The following is a 21,178-nucleotide window of genomic DNA, read 5'->3' as shown; positions in this document are numbered from 1 at the left end:
TGTATACAAGCGATACGCATGAAACAGCCTTACAACCTCCCTAAATATAAAACCAATTTGAGTACCATTAAAGGAGTTAAATATTAAGTAATATTTTCTGGTACAGTAATTGGAAAGTCTCCTCTTTCCAAGCATATACTGCAATCAGAATCAGATTGCAAAGCTTGCTTCAAGCATAATTAATTCAATAACCTCAAATCATTTACCTAGGTATATGAAGATAAGGAACATGAACAGAATACAAAGAGAGTTTACTCTATCCACTTTCTATTTATGTTCCTATCTTTCTATGAATGACTTGATTTGTCACTTGTTTGTCCATGATTTATACTACAGGAACCTGCAATAATTTCTTTTTTAACTACCCCTCTTTCTAAGATCAAGTATATCTCCCCTCTAGCTTTTTAATGTCATTTTAAAACTAACAGACCTAGAATGAACCTCCAGTTAACCAATCTACTTCCCATGATATCCACATCTAAAAGATCAGTAATTTATTTAAATTACCAGTCATCTCTTTTTCACTTCTAATTGTTTTGTTTTTTTTACAGTTGTTTCTGACTCCTTATGAATTCAATCAGTGTGATTAAGACAATTTCATACATTGCATTAAATTTTGTCAGTTGTTTACTATACCTCCAAAATATTATAATCTACTTTTCCTGCTGCATACATCAGACTTCCAGTTGGTTGCACAGTGCGTATTCTCAGAGACAAACTCATTTGGTTCTCCAGAATCTTCTTTAGTTGAGATTTATCCACCTTGTACTGTGCATAACTTTTACCACTGAAAGACACTGGATTGCGTGGTATGTAACATGATTCATCATGGCACTTAGAGATATCTATTTCACAGTTTGCTCCAGCAAAGCCTTCACGGCACTGACAAGAGTATCCTTGAGGTGAAGCATCTGGCATGCAAAGTTTGAAGGAAGGGCAGGGCACTCTGGCACATTCATTAACAATGATTTCACAACGATCCCCTGGAAAAAAGAGTAAAGGTATGAAATGATATTATTTAAGTCATGATGATGATAATAATAAAGTACAACAATTGAAAGGAACACATTCACCAGTTTAATGTCAGACAAATATAAAAAGTTATACAGATAAAGATGTAATAAAAACATATTTTCTGTCTTATATTTTAAAAATGTATCTTAATACATGGCATATGTTAGAGATGATCATAGGAGCCAGAACAGGAACCAGTAACCTAGAGGGCCATCACATGAATTATGAGAGGTTTGAAACAAGGTGTGTGATAGAAGATTCTATGCTTGTCTTGAACACATTTTCTCCCATATCTGACTGTGGTCAGATTGGGCTACATGTGTGTAAAATACTGTATACGCCTTCAGTTGTATTTACATTTGCTCCAACTTTTTTCGTTCAAATGTACATTAGATGACACAGTATATCAGTCTGCCGGTCGATAGCAGGCAGATGAACATTTTACTACAGTTTGCATGTGCCAGTCCTGAGGTCTCTGAAGTGCGCAGTTGGAATTAAAGTGGTGCCGAGTAATAAAACAAATAGTCATGAAAAGTAAAAAAAAAAAAAAAAAATAATAATAATAATAAATTTGTACTAGAACATCTTGTTAAGGTATGTACAAATTTTCACATTTTTAGGATTTGTAGTACAGGAATGATACTAAGTTAAAGCTGTGTGTTACACGTCACCTAGTGAGTCGGGGTAGCATCTAAAAATTACTGGACTGCATGATTAAATACCTACAGAGAAAGCTGGGAGTGAATATGTTGCACTGAATTTTATGTATGATCTTGTTAATTAATATAGAGATAAGTTATAACAGTGGTGATGAGGATATAAAATTGTAAGAAAAATGACCAACTCTAATCCTGCACTACTTAATCCCAGCAATTACAGCAAGATGTATCATTTATCGATCATGAGGCACGGAATTCAAGATCTAGCAGGGGAAGGAATGAGGTTTCCCAGGTCATCATTAAGCAAAATCTTCCCAATACCAAGTCAATGAAAATTGGAACGTGTAATGTAAAAACATTGCTGGAAGCAGGAAAAATGAAAGAAGCTAGAATTGTCATGAAAGAAGGAGAACTAGATATTATGGATCTATGTGAAATAAGATGGCCAGGAAATGGTGATTTCTATAGTGATGACTTTAGAATGATCTATAGTGGTAGTACAAGTGAAAGTAGTAATGAAGTAGGACTGCTAATTAGACGTAACTAGGCAAGAATTGTGAGGAACACCTATCATGTTAATGAGGATTCTAGTTACAATAATCAAAACAAATTCCAGGAATCTGGTTATTCAAGTGTACTTTCCAACATTAAACAGCTCACATGAAGAAATAGAACACTGATGACATATGGAATATGACAAAGGAATCGGATGTCATAATCATGGGAGATTTCAATGCTATTGTTGGAAAGCAACCAGACCACGAAGGAATTGGGAAGTTTGGTCTAGGTGTCAGGAACAAATGAGGGGAGAGATTACTAGATTTCTGCGGTCAGTACAATGTGATTGAGACAAACATGCTACCATATCTGACGTTCCATTATGCAGGAGATACACTTGGAAAGCCCCAGGTGACAATGCCCATTATCAAAATGACTATATCCTTGTCAAGAGAAGATATCACAATCAAGTCAAACAAGTCACAGCTATCCTGGGGCATAGAATGACACTGACCATTGCCTAGTCATGGCCAAATGCAGTATCAAACTGAAAATAATCGATCACCGAAAAGCGAAACCTTTATATTTAGCCGAGTTAAAAGACCATCAAACTATGGATGTTTATGTATGATAAACAAACAAATTAACCAAAGGAAATGAAGAACTGGAATGGGATACTATAGAAGAAGGTTTGCTAGATGTAGCTCATGAAACACTGGGAATAAGAAGATTGGAACCAAGAAAATCGTGGATTACCAGAGAAATATTTGATCTGATTGTGAAGAGAAATCAATACAGGAGAGGGAACATTACAGAAAGCCAAGAACGATACAGAAAAATAAAAAATCAAATTATAACTCTGTGTAGAAGAGCGAAAGAAGCGTGGATGGTCGAGTTAACTGAGAATATCAGAAAATATATTGTTGAAGGAAGGACGGACAGAGCGTATAGAAGCATTAAAATATTAAACCCAAAACCTGAAGTGAAAAGCTCTGCAGTGAGAGATAGAAATGGGAAAATGTTAATAGATAATGATGACATCAGTGCACGGTGGAAAGAATACCTTGAACAAATGTATGAATAATAATAATTTTATTTGCTTTACGTCCCACTAACTACTTTTTCGGTCTTCGGAGACACCAAGGTGCTAGAATTCAGTCCCGCGGGAGTTCTTTTACGTGCCAGTAAATCTACCGACATGAGGCTGACGTATTTGAGCACCTTCAAATACCACTGGACTGAGCCAGGATCGAACCTGCCACATTGGGGTCAGAAGGCCTTAACCGTCTGAGCCACTCAGCCTGACAACAAATGTATGAAGGAGGAATGATCTAAGGTATATTGAACCAGAACATGAGGTAGAGGAAGACGATAAAGGTCCTACAATAACAAGGAGGGAATATGAATCAGCACTTCAGCAATTACATGAAAATAAAGCTACCGGTCTAGATAACATACATGGAGAACTGCTAAAGAATATGGGAGAGAAACTGAAAGAACTTCTATTTGCCATGATATGCAGATGCTATTATGAAGATGAAATTCCAGAAGACTTCATCAAAACCAAAATGGTTATGATACCACAGAAGAGGAAATAGTGTAGAATGTTCTGATCACAGAACCATAACTGTGCTCTATCATACATACAACATACTACAATCAGTAATAAAAAACAGGATAAATAACAAATTAAATTTACAAATTGATCAGGACCAGTTCAGCTTTAGGATAGGGATGAGAACAAGAGAAGCCATCTTAGCTGTCCGAATAATATTAGAAAGGAGGTTGGAGATGAATAGGAACACCTATCTAGCATTTGTAGATATTGAAAGGCTTTCGATAACATGAGTTAGGACAAACTGTTTAAAATTCTTAAAGCTACAGGTTTGGACTGGATATTGCAACTCTATGAAGGACAGACCATGATGGTAGATATCGGAGGAAGTATCCAGAGACAACAAAAATCAGGAAAGGTGTAAGGCAGAGCTGCTCTCTCTCACCATATGTTTTTAATGTATTCATTGAAGAAGCCATAAATAAGTTTAAGGCAAATACCAAAGGAGTAAACGTAAATGGGCATCATATCCAATGCATTCGATCTGCAGATGATATAGCAATTGTAGTAGATTCCACGAAAGAGTTGTCTAAGATATTGAATGTATTGTCATCAGCATTGTCAGATTCATGCTTAAACACTAATGTCAAGAAGACCAAGATATTAGTTGTGAGTAAACATTCTGAACAAACTCTCAACAACATCAAGCTTACTGGCAAGATAGTGGAACAAGTCACCAGCTTCCCTTATCTAGGAAGCCTGAGCACCAATGACAACAGGTGCAGCAGAGAGATCGAAAGGTGAATAACACTTGCCAAACAGGCATTTCTTAATAAGAGAAATCTTTTAATCAGTGCAAATTTAAATTTTGGAATTAGGAAGAAATTTTTGATTTCTTTTGTATGGAGTGTGCTATTGTATGGCTGTGAATCTTGGACAATCAGAGATCAGGATTGGAAATGACTGGAAATATTTGAGATGTGGATATGGAGACGAATGCTAAGGATTAAATGGATTGAAAAGAGAACAAACAAAAGTGCCCTGCAAGAAATTCAAGGGAAGAGAGAACTGATGTTAATGATACAAATCTTACCAATCTGTTGAAAGGAAAAATCATAGGGAAGAAAGGCCAAGGAAGACTGAAGAAAAAATTCCTTCAAGACTTGGCACAGAGTCTCCATTATGGTTCTTATTATGAAATGAAATGAGGAGCTGAGGACAGGCTGAGAATGGCTGCATAGACAAGGCATTGCCTTTAGACACTGATGACGAATCCTGAAAGCATCAATGGGCCTCTGATGCAGGTTATTACCAGTACTGTTAGTTCTTTAAACAAATTCATACCTGACTCCTCTGAATCATGGGGGAGATGTATACAGGACAACAAGAATTCTAATTTGAAGTAACTTGTATTACTTTCGAGGTAAAGAAAGCAATTCTTTTCTCAGCTTGTGGTAAAACTACATATGCAACACTTTGGTCATTAGCGACTCCTAACAAGAAAGCAATTTATGACACACTGATGCACTTTCATTGTTATCAAATCATTACAACCTGAGACCATTACAAGATATTAGAATCATTCCGTATTGATGGTTTTCACTTTACAAAGGAAATTTAATATGTCCTCCTATTCAATACATACACAATTTCCTTTAAATTTTATATGTCCTCCTATTCAATACATACACAATTTCCTTTAAATTTAATATGTCCTCCTATTCTATACATACACAATTTCCTTCGTAAAGTGAAAACCTGAGACCAAGCAAATATGTGCAAATATTTAAATTTAATAGACGTGATCAGTTACCTAATGAGTCATTAGCAGATTACTTAGTGGAATTGCAGTGATTAAGTGAGCATCATGAGTTCTGCGATCTTGAAGAAATGTAAGTCGAAGACGACTTGCGGTATGTCCGATGAACGGCTCCAGTGTCGTCTCCTTGCATACTTTCACTTGTGCTTGAGTCATCAGTCCATAGACTGGTTTTATGCAGCTCTCCATGCCACCATATCCTGTGCTAACCTTGTCATTTCTATCTAACTGCTGTACTTTCACTTAACGTATTAAAATATTACGAGAAAACTATGGTGGAGGATGAATCTGCCTCAGAAAAATTAATGGAATTAAAAGCATTCTATTTGCAGATGACATAGCAATTGTAGCAGACTCCAAGAAAGAGTTGTCTAAGATATTGAATGTATTGTTATCAGCATTGTCAGATTCACGCTTAAACATTAATGTCAAGAAGACCAAGATATTAGTTGTGAGTAAACGTCTTGAAAGAACTCTCACCAACATCAAGATAAAGGTAAAGAAGGTAAAGTATTTAAAGCTATATGTTTGGACTGGAAAGACAGGAGGCTTATATTGCGACTCTATGAAGGACAAACCACGATGGTAGATATCGGAGGAAGTATCCAAAGGCAACAAAAATAAGGAAAGATGTCAAATCAAAGGACAACAAATGTTCTCAACTGTTAAGTGAATGTACATCATGTTTTTGATGTAGAAATAATCATCCTATTGCAATGTGCCATCATGAAAAATCAAATTGCAGGTACTATAACAAAATGGGGCATATTGGAAGATTGTCTAATGAGGAAAAATATAGAAAGCAGAAAATATCATGATAATGAGGAGGTTACCTCTTCCATCCAAAACATTGAAGGTATGTCATATTACTGAAGAACACCACTGGATACAGAAAATGTTACATTTTCAATACACAGTTGTCTGCAAACTCAAATAAGAGGCAGGTGCAGCTACCTGGCAACTCAGTGAGAGAACTAGTGACTTCGTAAATAGCTACTTGAGTTCATTTTGAATTTGCGTTCAAATTGCTAAAAGAGGTTAACACCATATTTCATCTCTACCAGGGAAACTGTGCAGAAATTTTAACATCATTAATATATAGCTAAACAAGCTTTTCTCAAGAATGAAAAATATGTTATATTGTTTTCCTTTTTTTTAACAAGTTAAAACTGTGTTTTACAAGCAGAATATCAGATCAAAAATAGCAAGCAAAGAAAATAATGAGAAAATTTTCATACTAATCTTGGGAAGAGCTCAAACTAATGAAACTGCTATATTGCATGTAAAAAATTATTCACATAATGCTTTTGAAATGTACCTAGGTTCATGATCATCTTCAGAAATGAAAAATTGGATAATATAAGGTACTTTCATTAAATACTCACCAGCATATCCCTCTTTACACTCGCACTGCACCTTGTGCTGATAAGGTGGTGACACAAAGCTGATAGTGTCTGACATTGCAGCTGACACATCATTTACATCCAGAATAATACGGTCCTCACAAATTCCATAAGTACAGTAACTGGTTGTGCACTTGTCTCGTACAATTTCTCCTACAACAAGACCTGTAGATGACTCCAAGTCATTTAAATGGTTATGTAATGCTTGACGCAAAGAATCAGGTGAATAAAATCCAAGATTATCACTCACAGTTTGAGATTTTCTCACTGCAAAAAGAACACTTAAGTCATGATTTCTATCCTTTGCTTGACGAACTGATCTTCCTCTTTTCACAGGCACTTCAGTACTTGAAGGTTGTAAACTTATAATAATAATATCTTTAAGACGAACACTTAGAGCACTGCGAACAGCCCGTATAAATCCTTTACGGTGTCTAAGGAGAAAATCTGACGGGCTTACATTCCGAAATCTCACTACAATAGCACTTGCTAGCATTTCTTCAGATACAAGCTCAACAGACACTTTAACAATGGCATATGATGTGAACTTGCCATCTGTAACAGACACATTGACTTGGTAGTCACCAACATCAAGTCTTGGTAGAGCCTTCAAGGTACCATCAACATGATCGATGTCGAACAAGTCGGTAGCTGGATTTAAGAGATTACTCCCTGTTGCAGTCTTCACCAAGCTATATGTTAGAGTGTCATACTCATCTTGATCAGATGCAAGCACCTTTCCTATAACACCTCCAGGAAATTCATCCATGAAGGAGTTAATAGATACTTCCAGTGGAGTTATTAGAGGTGAATATTGTGATTCTTCTATGACCTGCATAAAGTAATAATGAATTAGTTACATTACATATATATATACTACAAGAGAGATGTGATCATTTGCAACATGCTTTGGGATCATGAATAGGATAATGTAAACTCTAATGACAAAATTGCTTCTTCTTGTAGTTTGAATGTTACGTCTGTTGGTAAAGTGTGTGAAAAGGAACAGTTCTACGGTGTTGTTAAAGATTACAGTATTTGTTCTCTTACTACTCAAATTGTGTTTAGTTTCATTGCCAACGAGTATAAATGATTTACAGATATTGTGAGTACAGATGTGAAAATACGTAGTAGAAATACCATAGTTTTGTAACGGAATGTATCGATAGATAAATGATAAGAATTTAATCATAATTATTCACATTTATTCAACTGATTTGTTTGTTGTAAATAATAATAATAATAATAATAATAATAATAATAATAATAATAATAATAATAATAATAACAGTAATAATATTATCTGGGTTCAAATCTACTGACTGCATGTAAAATTTGTGCTGGGTATAGCGGAGGTTGGACAGGCTTCAAACGAATATAGCAGCCCTGGCATAAAAACACACCATCGTCGGCCATGTGCTTGTATCCACCTCCAATAGATAGGCTATTGGAAACAATTCAGAAAGGATATCATCCTTAACATTTTGATAGGGTAAAAAGCATATACAATATTAAATGGTCATGCATCTACAAATAAAAAATTAAAAAATATGAATCCAGAGGACGATGAAATTTTTTGGAAATGACTTGAAGATACTGCATCCAAGATACCACAAAATCAGGTAAAAATTCTTGTAGGAGATTTCAATGGACAGATTGGCATAGAATACAAACACAGAAAAATAGTAGGTGATTTTCCAGCACATAGGCACACCATCAGGAACAGGAAAAGACTTATAAAATTTTGTTGACAATTCGAACTGAAACTAATGACAACACATTTCAAATAACTACCATGAAAGAAGATAACATGGGTATCACCAAATCCTGAATTAGGGGAATACAGATTGGATCATGCTGCTATCAGTAAAAGGAGTATGAAGGAGATACTCAATGTAAAAGTCGGAAAAGACAGTGATATAAAATCAGATCAGGTTAAGTTCTAACCTAACAAAAAATATGCATACAATACGAGGAAACATCTAGAAACAAATAGATAAGACCCAGATAAAAAAGAACTTGATAAAATACCAGGAAAGATAGAGAGACATAACATGTGGGAAAAACATATGAGAAAACATTACACAAGTGGCTCAGAAAGAGGGTCAAAGAGAAAGAAGTAGAAAGTATAGATGGTGAAACCCCGAGAGTGAAACAGAGCTTGAAAATAGACAAAACACTTGGAAGAAGTGGAACAGCAATAAGACAGAAAATAACTGGAATCACTTCATAGAAACTAGGAAACAAACAGCATGAGTAATCCAAAAGGTTAAAAGACAAGTGGATAAAGTTAAACTTGACCAACTAGAAGAAAATTTTAGTAAGAACAACACAAGAGACTTTTACAGGGTATTCAAAAGCAAAGGGTACAGGATGAGGGGATTAACTTTCTGTGAACAACAAGGTAGAGTGGCAGTAAACAACAAAGAATACTGTATTATTCTAGCTGAATATTTTAAGGAGCTACTAAATTGTGAAACACCAAAAGGTAAATTAACAACAATGTTTACCTCAGCAGTATAAACAACCAAAATTCATCACACCAGGAGAAGTAGAAAGAGTAATTATGGAGCTGAAGAATAATAAAGTAACAGGAGAAGACCAGATATCTGCTGAAATTATAAAGTGGGGAGGTGTAAATATGCTAGCAAACATGATCAATCTTATGCAAGATATTTGGGAAAAGGAAAAGATACCCGAAGATAGAAAGCCAGCAATTGTATGCCCCATTCACAAGAAAGGAGACCCTAAAGATGTGAACAAATATAGAGGAATTTCCCTGCTATCTATCATGTATAAGATCCTATGAAAAATTCTGTTAAATGGAGTGGAAGAACAGACAGCAGACCAAATAGATGAATACCAAGCGGGCTTTAGAAAGGGAAGATCATGTGTTGAACAAATTTATATCCTCAAATCCATTTAAAAAGATCAGAAAATTCTGAAGTAAACCAATAATCACAGCATTTGTAGATTTTCAGAAGGTGTAGCCTACAACTCAGTCGATAGACAAACATTGTTCAACATATTAGAGGAATTCGGTGTTGATCACAAGACCAGATTTCTGATCAAGAAACATTCACCAACACTACATCTAAAGTAGGGTTCCAGGGAGAAGTATCAGAACTATTTGAGGTCAAGACGGGATTAAGGGCAGGGTGATGACCTTTCACTGATACTGTTTAATCTGGTCTTAGAGAAAATAATTAGAGTGTGGAGAAAAGAATGTCAAAAGGAAGACATGAGTGGTGTACAGCTTGGTTACCGTACAAGAAAGAAAACTTGAACGTGGATTTTCTGGCTTTTGCCGATGATATAGTTATCTTAAGAGAAACAGAAGATCAAGGTAAGATGATGTTACACAAGCTCGAAAAAACTGCAAGAAAGGCAGAACTGAAAATATCATATGATATGACCCGAGTAAAGAACACGCTGACAGAGTGGGAAAAGGAACACGGGAAGATAAAGAAAGTGAGTGGATACAGTTCAATGGTCTTGACAATGAAGCAAATAAGAGTAGGATCAGGAAAATGAAATTAGCTTACAAACTCACACAAAATGTATACAACAAAAAATCATTTTTGATAAGAAAAAAAATTTACCCGTAGAGTGGGGCTTGCTTCAGGTGACGCGGACGGAGCAGGCCCATTGGTGGGCACACGTCATATGAAGTGTGGAAAGTTTTTACTTTTTATCTCTATTACAAAACAAGCAATAGGTTTGAAACTTTCTTCGTACGTTCCGAGAGGTGCTGCCATCTAACAGAATTTTTTTCACCTTCAGGTATCTAAGCAGTTCTCATCTGGGAATCCCCTTGTTATCTGCTACATAGCTACGTAGCACAAGAACAATCTATGTGGCGCTTGGCTATTGCTGGTGTGAGAAGCTCAGTCAGTGTGCTGCATGGAGCGTAGTATTGCATGTCTCGGCATGATTGTTTTCAGGTCTCATAAGTTGTTTTGTTGGTATATAAATATCTCTTGTGATTTATTGTTTTAATTCTACATGTAGTGCTTGCTATTTGTTGTGAACATGTCCAAAAGTATTGTGGATATTCTGAGTGATGATATACAGGATATTTTCGAACTCAATGAGGAAGATAGTTGCAGTGATTCTAGTTTAGATAGTAATGATGAAACTATCCTGCTATTAGATGCTCCAAGCACAAGTGCTTCCATCGGATGCTGCCTAGATGCCGTGGACAGGTGCAGAGTTCGAGCTCCGATGACAGCAGCAAGTCAGAAAGTGAGAGCAATTTGCTTCCTACTCTGCCTAGTGACTGAGATGTGAGGGGATGTAGGAGAGCCCGATTTCCAGCTACATACCAAAGTAGAATTCAGGGCGAACTTTTAAATAAAAAAAAAGAACCAGACGAAATATTTGAACATTTCATTGATGATGAATTGTGCAAACTTATTGCAGAGCAAACTAATCTGTATGCTCAGCAGTCAATACAAGCTAGCATAGGAAAAGCTAAAATGAAAAGAAAAAGCAGAGAGAGGGATTGGGTTCCTACTAACCAGGAAGAAATAAAACTTTTATTTGGAATATTTTTTCTTTGGGGTATAATTCAAAAGCCGAAGCTATCTCATTATTTTTCACGTAATAGATTGTTTGCTATGCCCGTGTTTTACTAGACCATGTCTGAGAAACTTTTTTTCCTTCTTCTGAAATTTAAATGAGGTTTGTGGGGTTAATATTTCTCAGTATACCAAACCCTCGAAAGTTGTGTTTGCTCTAGCAGAACCTCTTCTACATAAGGGCTACCTCATAGCTCTAGATAATTATTACAGTAGCCTGGAACTCTTCGATCAGCTCAATTACTTTCAGACAGACGCTGTTGGTACTGTAAAATATAACATAAAAAATCTTCTGAAGGATGTCATGGGGAAAAGTTGAAAAAAGGAGAGGTGGCTTTTGCCTATAAAAACAAACTCATGGTCTTGAAGTGGAAAGACAAGAGAGATGTTTGCATGCTGAGTAGTATTCATGATGCAGAAATGCACACTGTTCTAAACAAGAAAGGAGAAACCAAAGAGAAGGCGGTCGTATGTATTGAGTACAATGGCTCAGAATGGCATAGAATGGTAACATGGAAACTGATACAAATTGTAACTTTTAGTTTATGAAGTGTGCAGGACACATTCTAATCACTCCCAATTTACCTCGCTGTGCTTCTTTCTTAAAAAATAAGCCATGGTAAAGTGCTGAGTGTCACAAGGAAAGGAATGTAGACAGCATTTTTTATTGTCTTGAAGTTCAAATTGTGTTATCTTGTGTTCTTTTAACGATTGGTCCAATTCTGTTTGAATATGATAAAGATACTTTACCTTAATATTCACCCACGTATCAGAAACAAGAGGTGGTGTTCCATTATCAAACACTCTAATGTGAAGAGAATATTTATCCTTTTGTTTGTGGTTTAATTTGGCTGCTGTGCGCAAGGTCCCATCCTGCTCAAGAACAAATGCCGTTCCTTCATTCCCAGATCTAATATCAAACGTGTATGGCCCAGCATTTGGATAAGTATCAGCATCTGTTACAACAAACTTCAGTATAAAGTGATGTAGAGGTCTGTCCTCCTGAAAAGAAAAATAATAATATTTAATAAAATGAGCAAGACACAGACAAATGCTAGGATACTATCTAAAATAGATGCATGGCTTCATCTCTCCTATTGTAACAAGAGAACACCACGACTTTTCTACTTCTGATATTTTTGAAACTTACTAATAATGCAAGCTTTGAGGTAAGAGTAATATTTGTGAAGTAGTTGGTTTCAGAGTTCTTTACACCTCAAGTTTTTGAAAGGAAAACACTGAACTCCTTCCATTAGTTAGGCGACCTGAAAGCACCTTTTGGTAAAATGTAAGACAGATTGTGTATACAATAAAATGTTTCCTCAGCTCACTTCTTATTGGAACATGCATCTTATTTGAACAAAATAATTTCTATAAACACCTGTAAAACAGAAATTTAATATGATGAGGGTACTTCACAGTAATGTAGCCGAAGAATACAATGTTCAAAGCACAATTTATTAGCACATCAGGAGCACACCATGAAATCATTTTCATCATAGTTATCTACACTGCTGCTTCCTGATCCATGAAAATTAATGTCTTAGGACATTTGAATATCAAACACAAGAAGCAATAGGAATAAAAGCTGCTGCTTGCCAGAAATAGTGAAGCATTGGTTGATATGTGAATGAAGACAGCTTGTTACAAATAAGAAAATGCACTTTTACAAAGATTTCATTACCAAGAAGTGCCATCGTCAAAAAATTTGCTTTACTGGTAGGTAATTATTTTTATGAGACAATGTTTAGAAGTAATTATTGTCTTATATTTTACCAATAGGCACCTTCAAGTTGCCTAACTACTGGGTGGAGTTTTCATAGTTTTTCATTCAATTACTCGAGATAGAGGAAACTTCAAAACAAACTAAGTTTCATAAAAACAGAAATGGGAAAATCATGGAGCTCCCTTATAAGTCCCATTTAATTACAAGTACATCGATACAGATGTAACAACTCCACATCATAAAACTTGACCACTATGACACAAAACCCTGAACTGAAGCAGCAGTAACATTATATTTACAGAACAACAGTTTTTTAAGCCAATAAAATGGTCAAACTTATACTGTCTCACTACTCACTCATTCAGCAGGTTTCTATGGGACAAAATGATTCCTTCACAATTTCAGCATTTACCTTAATTGATCAATCACTTATAGCAATTTAAAACTTTGATTTGTTATGTTAAGGCATACTTCCATTGTACGCTCTACAATCTCTACCTAACAATTATAACAGGTTCACTGTGCCATGTGCTTCAGTGTTCATTTCAATTCTATATTTAGCTTACTTCAAGGATATTCAAGATCAGTAAATATTTCAATTAATGTTAATCATCGGAACTTGCGGGACACTCGGTACCGCACGTGTTAAATTTTCTATAGTGCGCTTTAATTGCACAAATCTGCAACCTTCGAAAACTTACCAAAGACAAGAGGACCAGTGGCTACTGAAGTGTTATTTAAATATGATTTACTTAGAAGAATCACAAGGTCATTCCTGTCAGTTAATTAGTTACTTTTCCCGCTGTACTTTTTGATGTTTCACAACCTAGTGCATGTTGTAGGGTAGCTTCGTTCTGTCTTTGGGATCATGTAGATCGGACATGTTGTCTGGGAGATATGGCTTTCCTTGGAGTAAGCAAACTTTAAATTTCCTAATATAACTTAATTTCCTCCCCTGTGAACCATGTAACCTTGCCACAGTGAGGAGGCTTCCGTGTCCCAAAGAAGCAGGTAGCCAAGCCATAAATGCAACCATATTGGATGTCGAGAGACCAGACTAACAAATGGTTCATTGAAAGGGGGGTAGGAGCCTTTCGGAAGTTGCAAGGGCGGCAGTCTAGATGATTGACTGATATGGTTTTGTAATAATACTTAACATGGCTTAGCTGTGTTGATACTGTTACATGGCTGGAGGCAACGGGAAACTACAGCCGTAACTAAATCCTGACAACAAGCAGCTCTCTCTGTATGAATTATATACTGATGAAGGCTTCCTCTTGGGTAAAATATTTTGGGGGTAAAATAGTTCCCCATTCGGATCTCTGGGTGGGGACTACATGAGACGGGGCAATCATCAGCAAGATGGATACTGACATTCTGTGAGTTGGGGCATGGAATGTTAGAAGTTTGAATTGTTGTGTAGGTTAGAGAATCTGAAAAGTGCGATGGATAGACTAAAGTTAGATGTAGTTGGTATAAATGAAGTACGTTGGCAGGAAGGGCAGGATATTTGGTCAGGCGACTACAGAATTATAAAGACAAAATCAAACTGGGGAAATGCAGGAGTTGGTTTAATAATGAATAAGAAAATAGGGCAGCAGGTATGCTACTATGACCAGCATAGTGAAAGGATTATTGTTGTCAAGATAAACATCAAGCCAATGCCCACAACAGTGCAGGTCTATATGCTTACTAGTTCACCGGATGATGAAGAAATCGAAAGAATATATCAAGAGAGAAGATTTAATACAAAACATAAAAGGTGACAAGAATCTAATTGTGATGGGAGACTGAAATGCAGTGGTAAGCTAAGGAAGAGAAGGTAATACAGTAGGAGAATTTGGACTGGGAAAAACGAATGAAAGAGGAAGCCGACTGGTTGAATTTTCACCGATCATAATTTAATCCTTGCAATCACTTGGTTCAAACACCACAATCGATGGCTATGTACATGGATGAGACATGGAAACACTGGAAGGTACCAAATATACTTCATTATGATTAGGGAGAGATTCAGAAACCAGATGTTAGATTGCAAGACTTTCCCAGGAGTAGACGTGTACTCTGATCACAATCTGTTGGTCATGAAATGCCATCTGAAGTTGAAGAAATTGAAAAAATGGAAGGAATGTAAGGAGATGGGATCTAGATAAGTTGGAAGAAAAGAGTGTGAGGGATTGTTTCAAGGAACATGTAACACAAGGACTAAATGAAAAGGCTGAAAGAAACACAGTAGAAGGAAGATTGGAAAGTCATGAAGAATGAGACCAGTAAAGCTGCTGAAGAAAAGTTAGGAAGAAAGGAAAGATCAACTAAGAAACGATGGAAAACTCAAGAGATTGACGAATGATGAAAGTACAAGAATGAAAAAAATGAGGAGGGCAGAAAAGAATACAAGCAAATAAAATGAAGTAGATAGAAATTGCAGGACGGATAAGGAAGAATGGCTGAAAAAGAAGTGCAAGGATGTTGAAAGTTGCATGCTCCTAGGAAAGGGGGATGCTGCATACAGGAAAATCAAGGGAACCTTTGGAGAAAGGAAAACTAGGAGTATGAATATTAAAAGCTCACTTCTAGGAAAAGAAGACAAGTTAGAAAAACGGTAGGAACATATCCAACACTTGTATCAAGGTAAAGAAGTAGATGATAGGGTTCTGGAACAAGAAATGGCTGCTGATGCTGATGACATAGGAGACCCAATTTTGAGGTCAGAATTCAACAGAGTTCTGATAGGCCTAAGTAGGAACAAGGCACCAGGAATTGAGTCGTATGCGCAAACAAACATCTATGTTACATTTTTGTGGCATTTGAGATATTCACGGAACAAACATCTATGATGTGTCCTGGATCTGTGTTTGCAGGTAGTTTGATCATATCTCAACAGATGGCTATAGTATTCCGGAAATCGTGAAGAGAAATGCACTTGAAAAATAATGGAACAAAAGTCTATGTTACATCGTTTCCCGCGCGAGTGCTCGACAATGTCACGAATTGAATGCAATGTACTGAATACATTCTAGTCTGGAGATTGTTCTGGTTTCTTCAGTCTTATATTACTGAGTTTATTTAGTTACTCAACAATACCATAGTCATGCGATCAGATGATAGTAGTGATCGTAATGTAATGTTGTCCCCAAGCAGTGTACATAAGTTGACAAAAAAACAGATGCAGGAAAAGGAAAAGTGATTCCAGTGAGTGGAAAGATGTTGTATGCACCAAATCATTATAATTAGGCTATAACTTTAAAATAACACTATTCTCCTCTGTATGCATACATTGTGTGCGAATGAGTGAGCGCGTGCACTTCTAACTTGTTGGTTTACGGAACAAAAGTCTATGTTACATTCTCTCACGTAGCCATGTCCCGTGATCAACAATCATCTTTACTGCCGATTTCTCAATATGTAGGGAATGTAACATAAACGTTTGTTCGCGTATACGACTTGATGACATACCCTCAGAATTACTGACTGCCTTAGGAGAAACCAGTATGGAGAAGTTATTCTGTTTAGTATGTAAGATGTATGATATAGGAGAAGTGCCATCCGATTTTTGGAAGAATGTTGTTATATATATTCCCAAAAAAGCCGGTGCTGACAAGTGTGAAAACTACTGCACCATTAGTTTAGTATCTCATGCCTGCAAAATTTTAACATGTATTATTTACAGAAGAATGGAAAGACAAGTTGAAACTGAGTTGGGAGAAGATCAATTCGGCTTCAGAAGAAATGCTGGAACATGTGAATCCTGTCTGATCTTAGATGATCAAATTAAGGAGGACAAGCCCACGTACATGGCATTTATAGATCTAGAAAAGGCATTCAATAATGTTGATTTGACCAAGCTGTTTGAGATTCTGAAGGTGATCGGGATCAGATACCGAGAGAGGAGAATTATCTACAATTTATACAAAAATCAGTCTGCAGTGATAAGAATCGAGGGCTTTGAAAAAGAGGCAGCAATCCAGAAAGGAGTGAGGCAAGGCTGCAGTTTCTCCCCTCATCTCTTCAACGTTTACATAGAACAGGCAATAAAGGAAATCAAAGACAAATTTGGAAAGGGAATCCAAGTCCAAGGAGTGGAAATCAAAACCTTGAAATTTGCCAATGGTATTGTTATTTTATCTGACTCTACGAAAGATCTGGAGAAATTGCTGAATGGTATGGACAGAGTCTTGGGGAAGGAATACAAGATGAAAATAGATAAGTCCAAAATAAAAGTAATGGAGTGCAGTCGAACGAAGGCAGGTGATGCAGGAAATATTAAATTAGGAAATGAAGCCTTAAAGGAAGTAGATGAATATTGTTACTTGGGTAGTAAAACAACTAATGATAGTAGAAGAAAGTAGGACATAAAATGCAGACTACCACAAGCAAAGAAAGCCTTTCTTAAGAAAAGAAATTTGTTTACCTCAAATGTTGATATAGGAATTAGAAAAATATTTTTGAAAACTTCATCTCGAGCATGGCATTGTATGGAAGTGAAACATGGACGATAAGTAGCTCGGAAAGAAAGAGAATAGAAGCTTTTGAAATGTGGTGTTACAGAAGAATGCTGAAGATGAGACGGGTAAATAGAATCGTGAATGAAGAGATTCTGTACTGAATCGAATTGGTGAGAGGAGATTGATTTGGCTAAATTTGATGTGAATAATAGATAGAATGATAAGGACTTGTACAGTTGGTTTTTGAAGGAAGTGTAGGTGGTAATAACCGTACGGGTAGATCAAGGTACTAATATGACAAGCAGATTAGAGCAGATGTAGGATGTAGTAGTTATGTAGAAATGACAAGGTTAACACAAGATAGGGTGGCATGGAGAGCTGTATAATCAGTCTATGGACTAATGGCTCAAACAACAACAACAACAACAACAACTTAATTTTAAATTTTAACTTGTCACAGGAGTTAACCCATTTATTTTACTAACATGAATCGAAATCATTTTATGATGGTGTAGTAAGTGTTTTACAAACATCTTCCTTTCACATGAGACAAGCCTTTTTCTAACAGTTTCCAAATCTTTAATTTAATTTGTACACTACGCTTGGCCACAGACAATCTGTAGCAATATTTAAAAAGAAATTTGTATTCTCTTCAGTAAACGTGATTGTTTCACATTTTCTCTCTTAGCAGTTTTCTGCTATCTAAGAAGAAATAACTAAAATATTTCAACTTGTTATCAATTGATTATAACTTCCTTTAAATACTGATCCACTCTGCATAGTGGAATAGATCACCATCACATTCTAATTTAATTATCTGCCATGGCTATGTTAACCTTAATATACATCGCATCGCATCAGTAAGGTCATTGTGTAAGAATGAGTCTAACTTTATTCTATCATGATCCATATTTCTGTTTTCATGTTTATGTAAGTGTTTTTATTTCCTTTTTTATTTGTTTTTTTAATAATAAATAGGTGTTCATTTGAAGTTCAGTTCATAAAAGTCCTTCATTTCACACCTCATAGTGCCATTCTGCTTTCCACCTCTCTGGCCTTTAGTTGTCGTTTGTTTACCTGAATTATTTTTGTTCATTGTATGTCATTAATTCATACGTTTCCATGTTTCAAATTATTTTAATATTAATGTTGCTGTTAGCCACTCAAGGTTACATCATTTATTATAAAAACAGCTGAAAATTTAATAAAGTAGAAAATATGTAAATTTACATAACTGTCATAACTTAAAGCAATAAGAAAGAAATGTTTAAATGTTTAACATACTCACAAATTTAACAAACTTGTGCATAACCTAGGTTCACATATTAAAGAAACCATGTGCGCCTAGGCACATACAAAGCATAGAAGACCTACTATGATAATTTACATACTTGTTTCAGAGCGCTATCCCCACACTAATTTCAATTACAATGTGAAATTACCATAAAAATAAGTTTACATTAGAAAAGGTTTAAAAAATCAACATCATAAATATATCAAGACATTTCAACTTACAAAGGATGAATACTTCGCAAAATAAATTATTTCAAAAAATTACATACTTGATAGTTAAACAGCATTGCAAGGTGAAGCCGAATGGATCATTAAAAAAATAATGAAGTTACAAAACTATTCAGAAAAGGCTTGCTGCCAATAAAAGTGAAGATGTACATACCAGTAACTGAAAAATTATGACATCGGAAATTTTACAAATTAGAAGTTAACACGAAATCCGAGGGTGAATTCCTCCATAATAGAAAATGAATTACATTAAAATTAAGGTGAAGTTACAATCAAAAGTTAAGAAGAACAAGAGTGCTTATCCTCAAGGAGAGCTGAACCTTTCATGTGAGTGGAGCTCAGAGACACCAAAATAAACCTTTAGGACGGTCAACCAGAAAAGACTTCACGTGGTCCTACTGAGGAGTGTGTGAATGTTGAGAAAGAGGAAATGGATAGGCACAAAGGAGACCAATAGAAATAAAGGTTAACCTTCCAATTTTGAATTTAACCAATCACAAATACTTTTATTTTGCCAATCAGGTAAATCATCTTTGTTGCTGACACAATTTAATTTAAAACTTTCTCTTCCAGTCTGACAAAACCAGAAACAACACATATGCACCACAGGTTACTAAAAAAGTTTATACAAAAAGTAAAAATTGAAAATTTAAATACATGAATGTCCAAACCAATTCTCACCATCCAATTCACAAAAATATTAATTAATCTAGTCAGACATGAGGTATCTAGCTCCTTGGTCAAATGGTCAACATAGTTCAGGGGGCCCCAGATACAAATCTTGGGCAGACCAGGGATTTCAACTGTGTATGGTTAATTCCTCTGGCTCTGGGATTGAGTGTCTGTGTTTGTGTTGATACACATCTCTTCATCTACATAAAACATAACTTCCTAAGAGCTACCACAGAAACATGCAATAGTGAAACATTGCTCCACGGCCAGGCTGAGTAGCTCAGACGGTAGAGTCCAACTTGGCAAGCTTGATCCTGGCTCAGTCTGGTGGTATTTTGTAACAAAAGTGTATCCTCTAGAATTCAATTGTACATGTAAAGTTGGTCAAATAACTTACATCAGCCTTGTGTCAGTAGATTTACTGGCATGTAAAATAACTTCTGTGGGACAAAATTCTGGCACCTTGCCATCTCCAAAAGCCATAAAAGTAGTTAGTGGGACATAAAACCAATAACATTATTACTGTACTTGTCACCCCTCCAGATAAGGTTGGTGTCAGGAAGGGCATCTGGCTGTAAAAGTGGGTCAAATAGGCAAGTTGCCCATGTGGTTCAGGGCACGCAGCTGTGAGGTTGCATCCGGGAGATACTGGGTGTGAATGACACTGCCGGCTGCCCTGAAGATGGTACCTTAATTAAGGCCATGGCCGCTTTCTTCCCACTCCTAGCCCTCTCCTATCCCATCATCTCCATAAGGCTTGTCTGTGTTGGTGCGCCGTAAAGCCACCAGCAGAAAAAAAATAAAATAATGTGACCTGTAGTCACAAACGGCCACTCTTTTGTCTTCAGAGAATTATTTATCATAGAAGGATGTTGTCTTTCTCATTTTTTCAATCACGTTCTTAACAGGACCTGGTTTCAGGATGTCCAGTCTGGACCATATCTCATGATGCAAAAACTGCTGATAGATGGGCACTGCTTCTTCCTTGTCCAAATTGAGCTTGTTGGGGTGAACACATTTCATATTAGATGTTCCTCCCCCTGTTGCAAATGAATGCTCACACACTTTACATTTGGCTCACTTCTTGCCTTTGTCTTTTTTAAAGAATGACCAGACTACTGATTAAGTCACAGCATTTAGTAAAATAATGCAGACACCGGACAGGAATCACTTGCATACTAACTGCTCCTTCCCTCCCAACGTCCTCTGGTTACGTCGGTGTCGCTCGCTACTCCGAGTACTTCGCTGCCACAAGCAAGAAAGGCATTTCTTAAGAAAATAAATTT

The 21,178-nt window shown here is 36.2% G+C and overlaps 1 protein-coding gene across 1 annotated transcript in view; it reads right to left on the bottom strand.

Annotated features, from left to right (window-relative positions):
- LOC136874446 (fat-like cadherin-related tumor suppressor homolog) overlaps positions 1-21,178 on the bottom strand; it is a 671,031-nt gene that overhangs the window by 52,346 nt on the left and 597,507 nt on the right. Inside the window, exons 36-38 of the mRNA XM_068227805.1 lie at positions 12,279-12,530; positions 6,931-7,780; positions 637-983 (exon numbers count right to left, since the gene is read on the bottom strand). Coding sequence (XP_068083906.1) covers positions 637-983; positions 6,931-7,780; positions 12,279-12,530 — 1,449 coding nt within the window. The remainder of the gene's footprint in view (positions 1-636; positions 984-6,930; positions 7,781-12,278; positions 12,531-21,178) is intronic.

This window comes from Anabrus simplex, chromosome 5 (genome assembly GCF_040414725.1).
Source record: "Anabrus simplex isolate iqAnaSimp1 chromosome 5, ASM4041472v1, whole genome shotgun sequence".
NCBI classification, from domain to species: Eukaryota; Metazoa; Arthropoda; class Insecta; order Orthoptera; family Tettigoniidae; genus Anabrus; species Anabrus simplex.
Note: the sequence above shows the minus strand (reverse complement) of the source record. Positions and strands in the feature narration are given on the sequence as shown.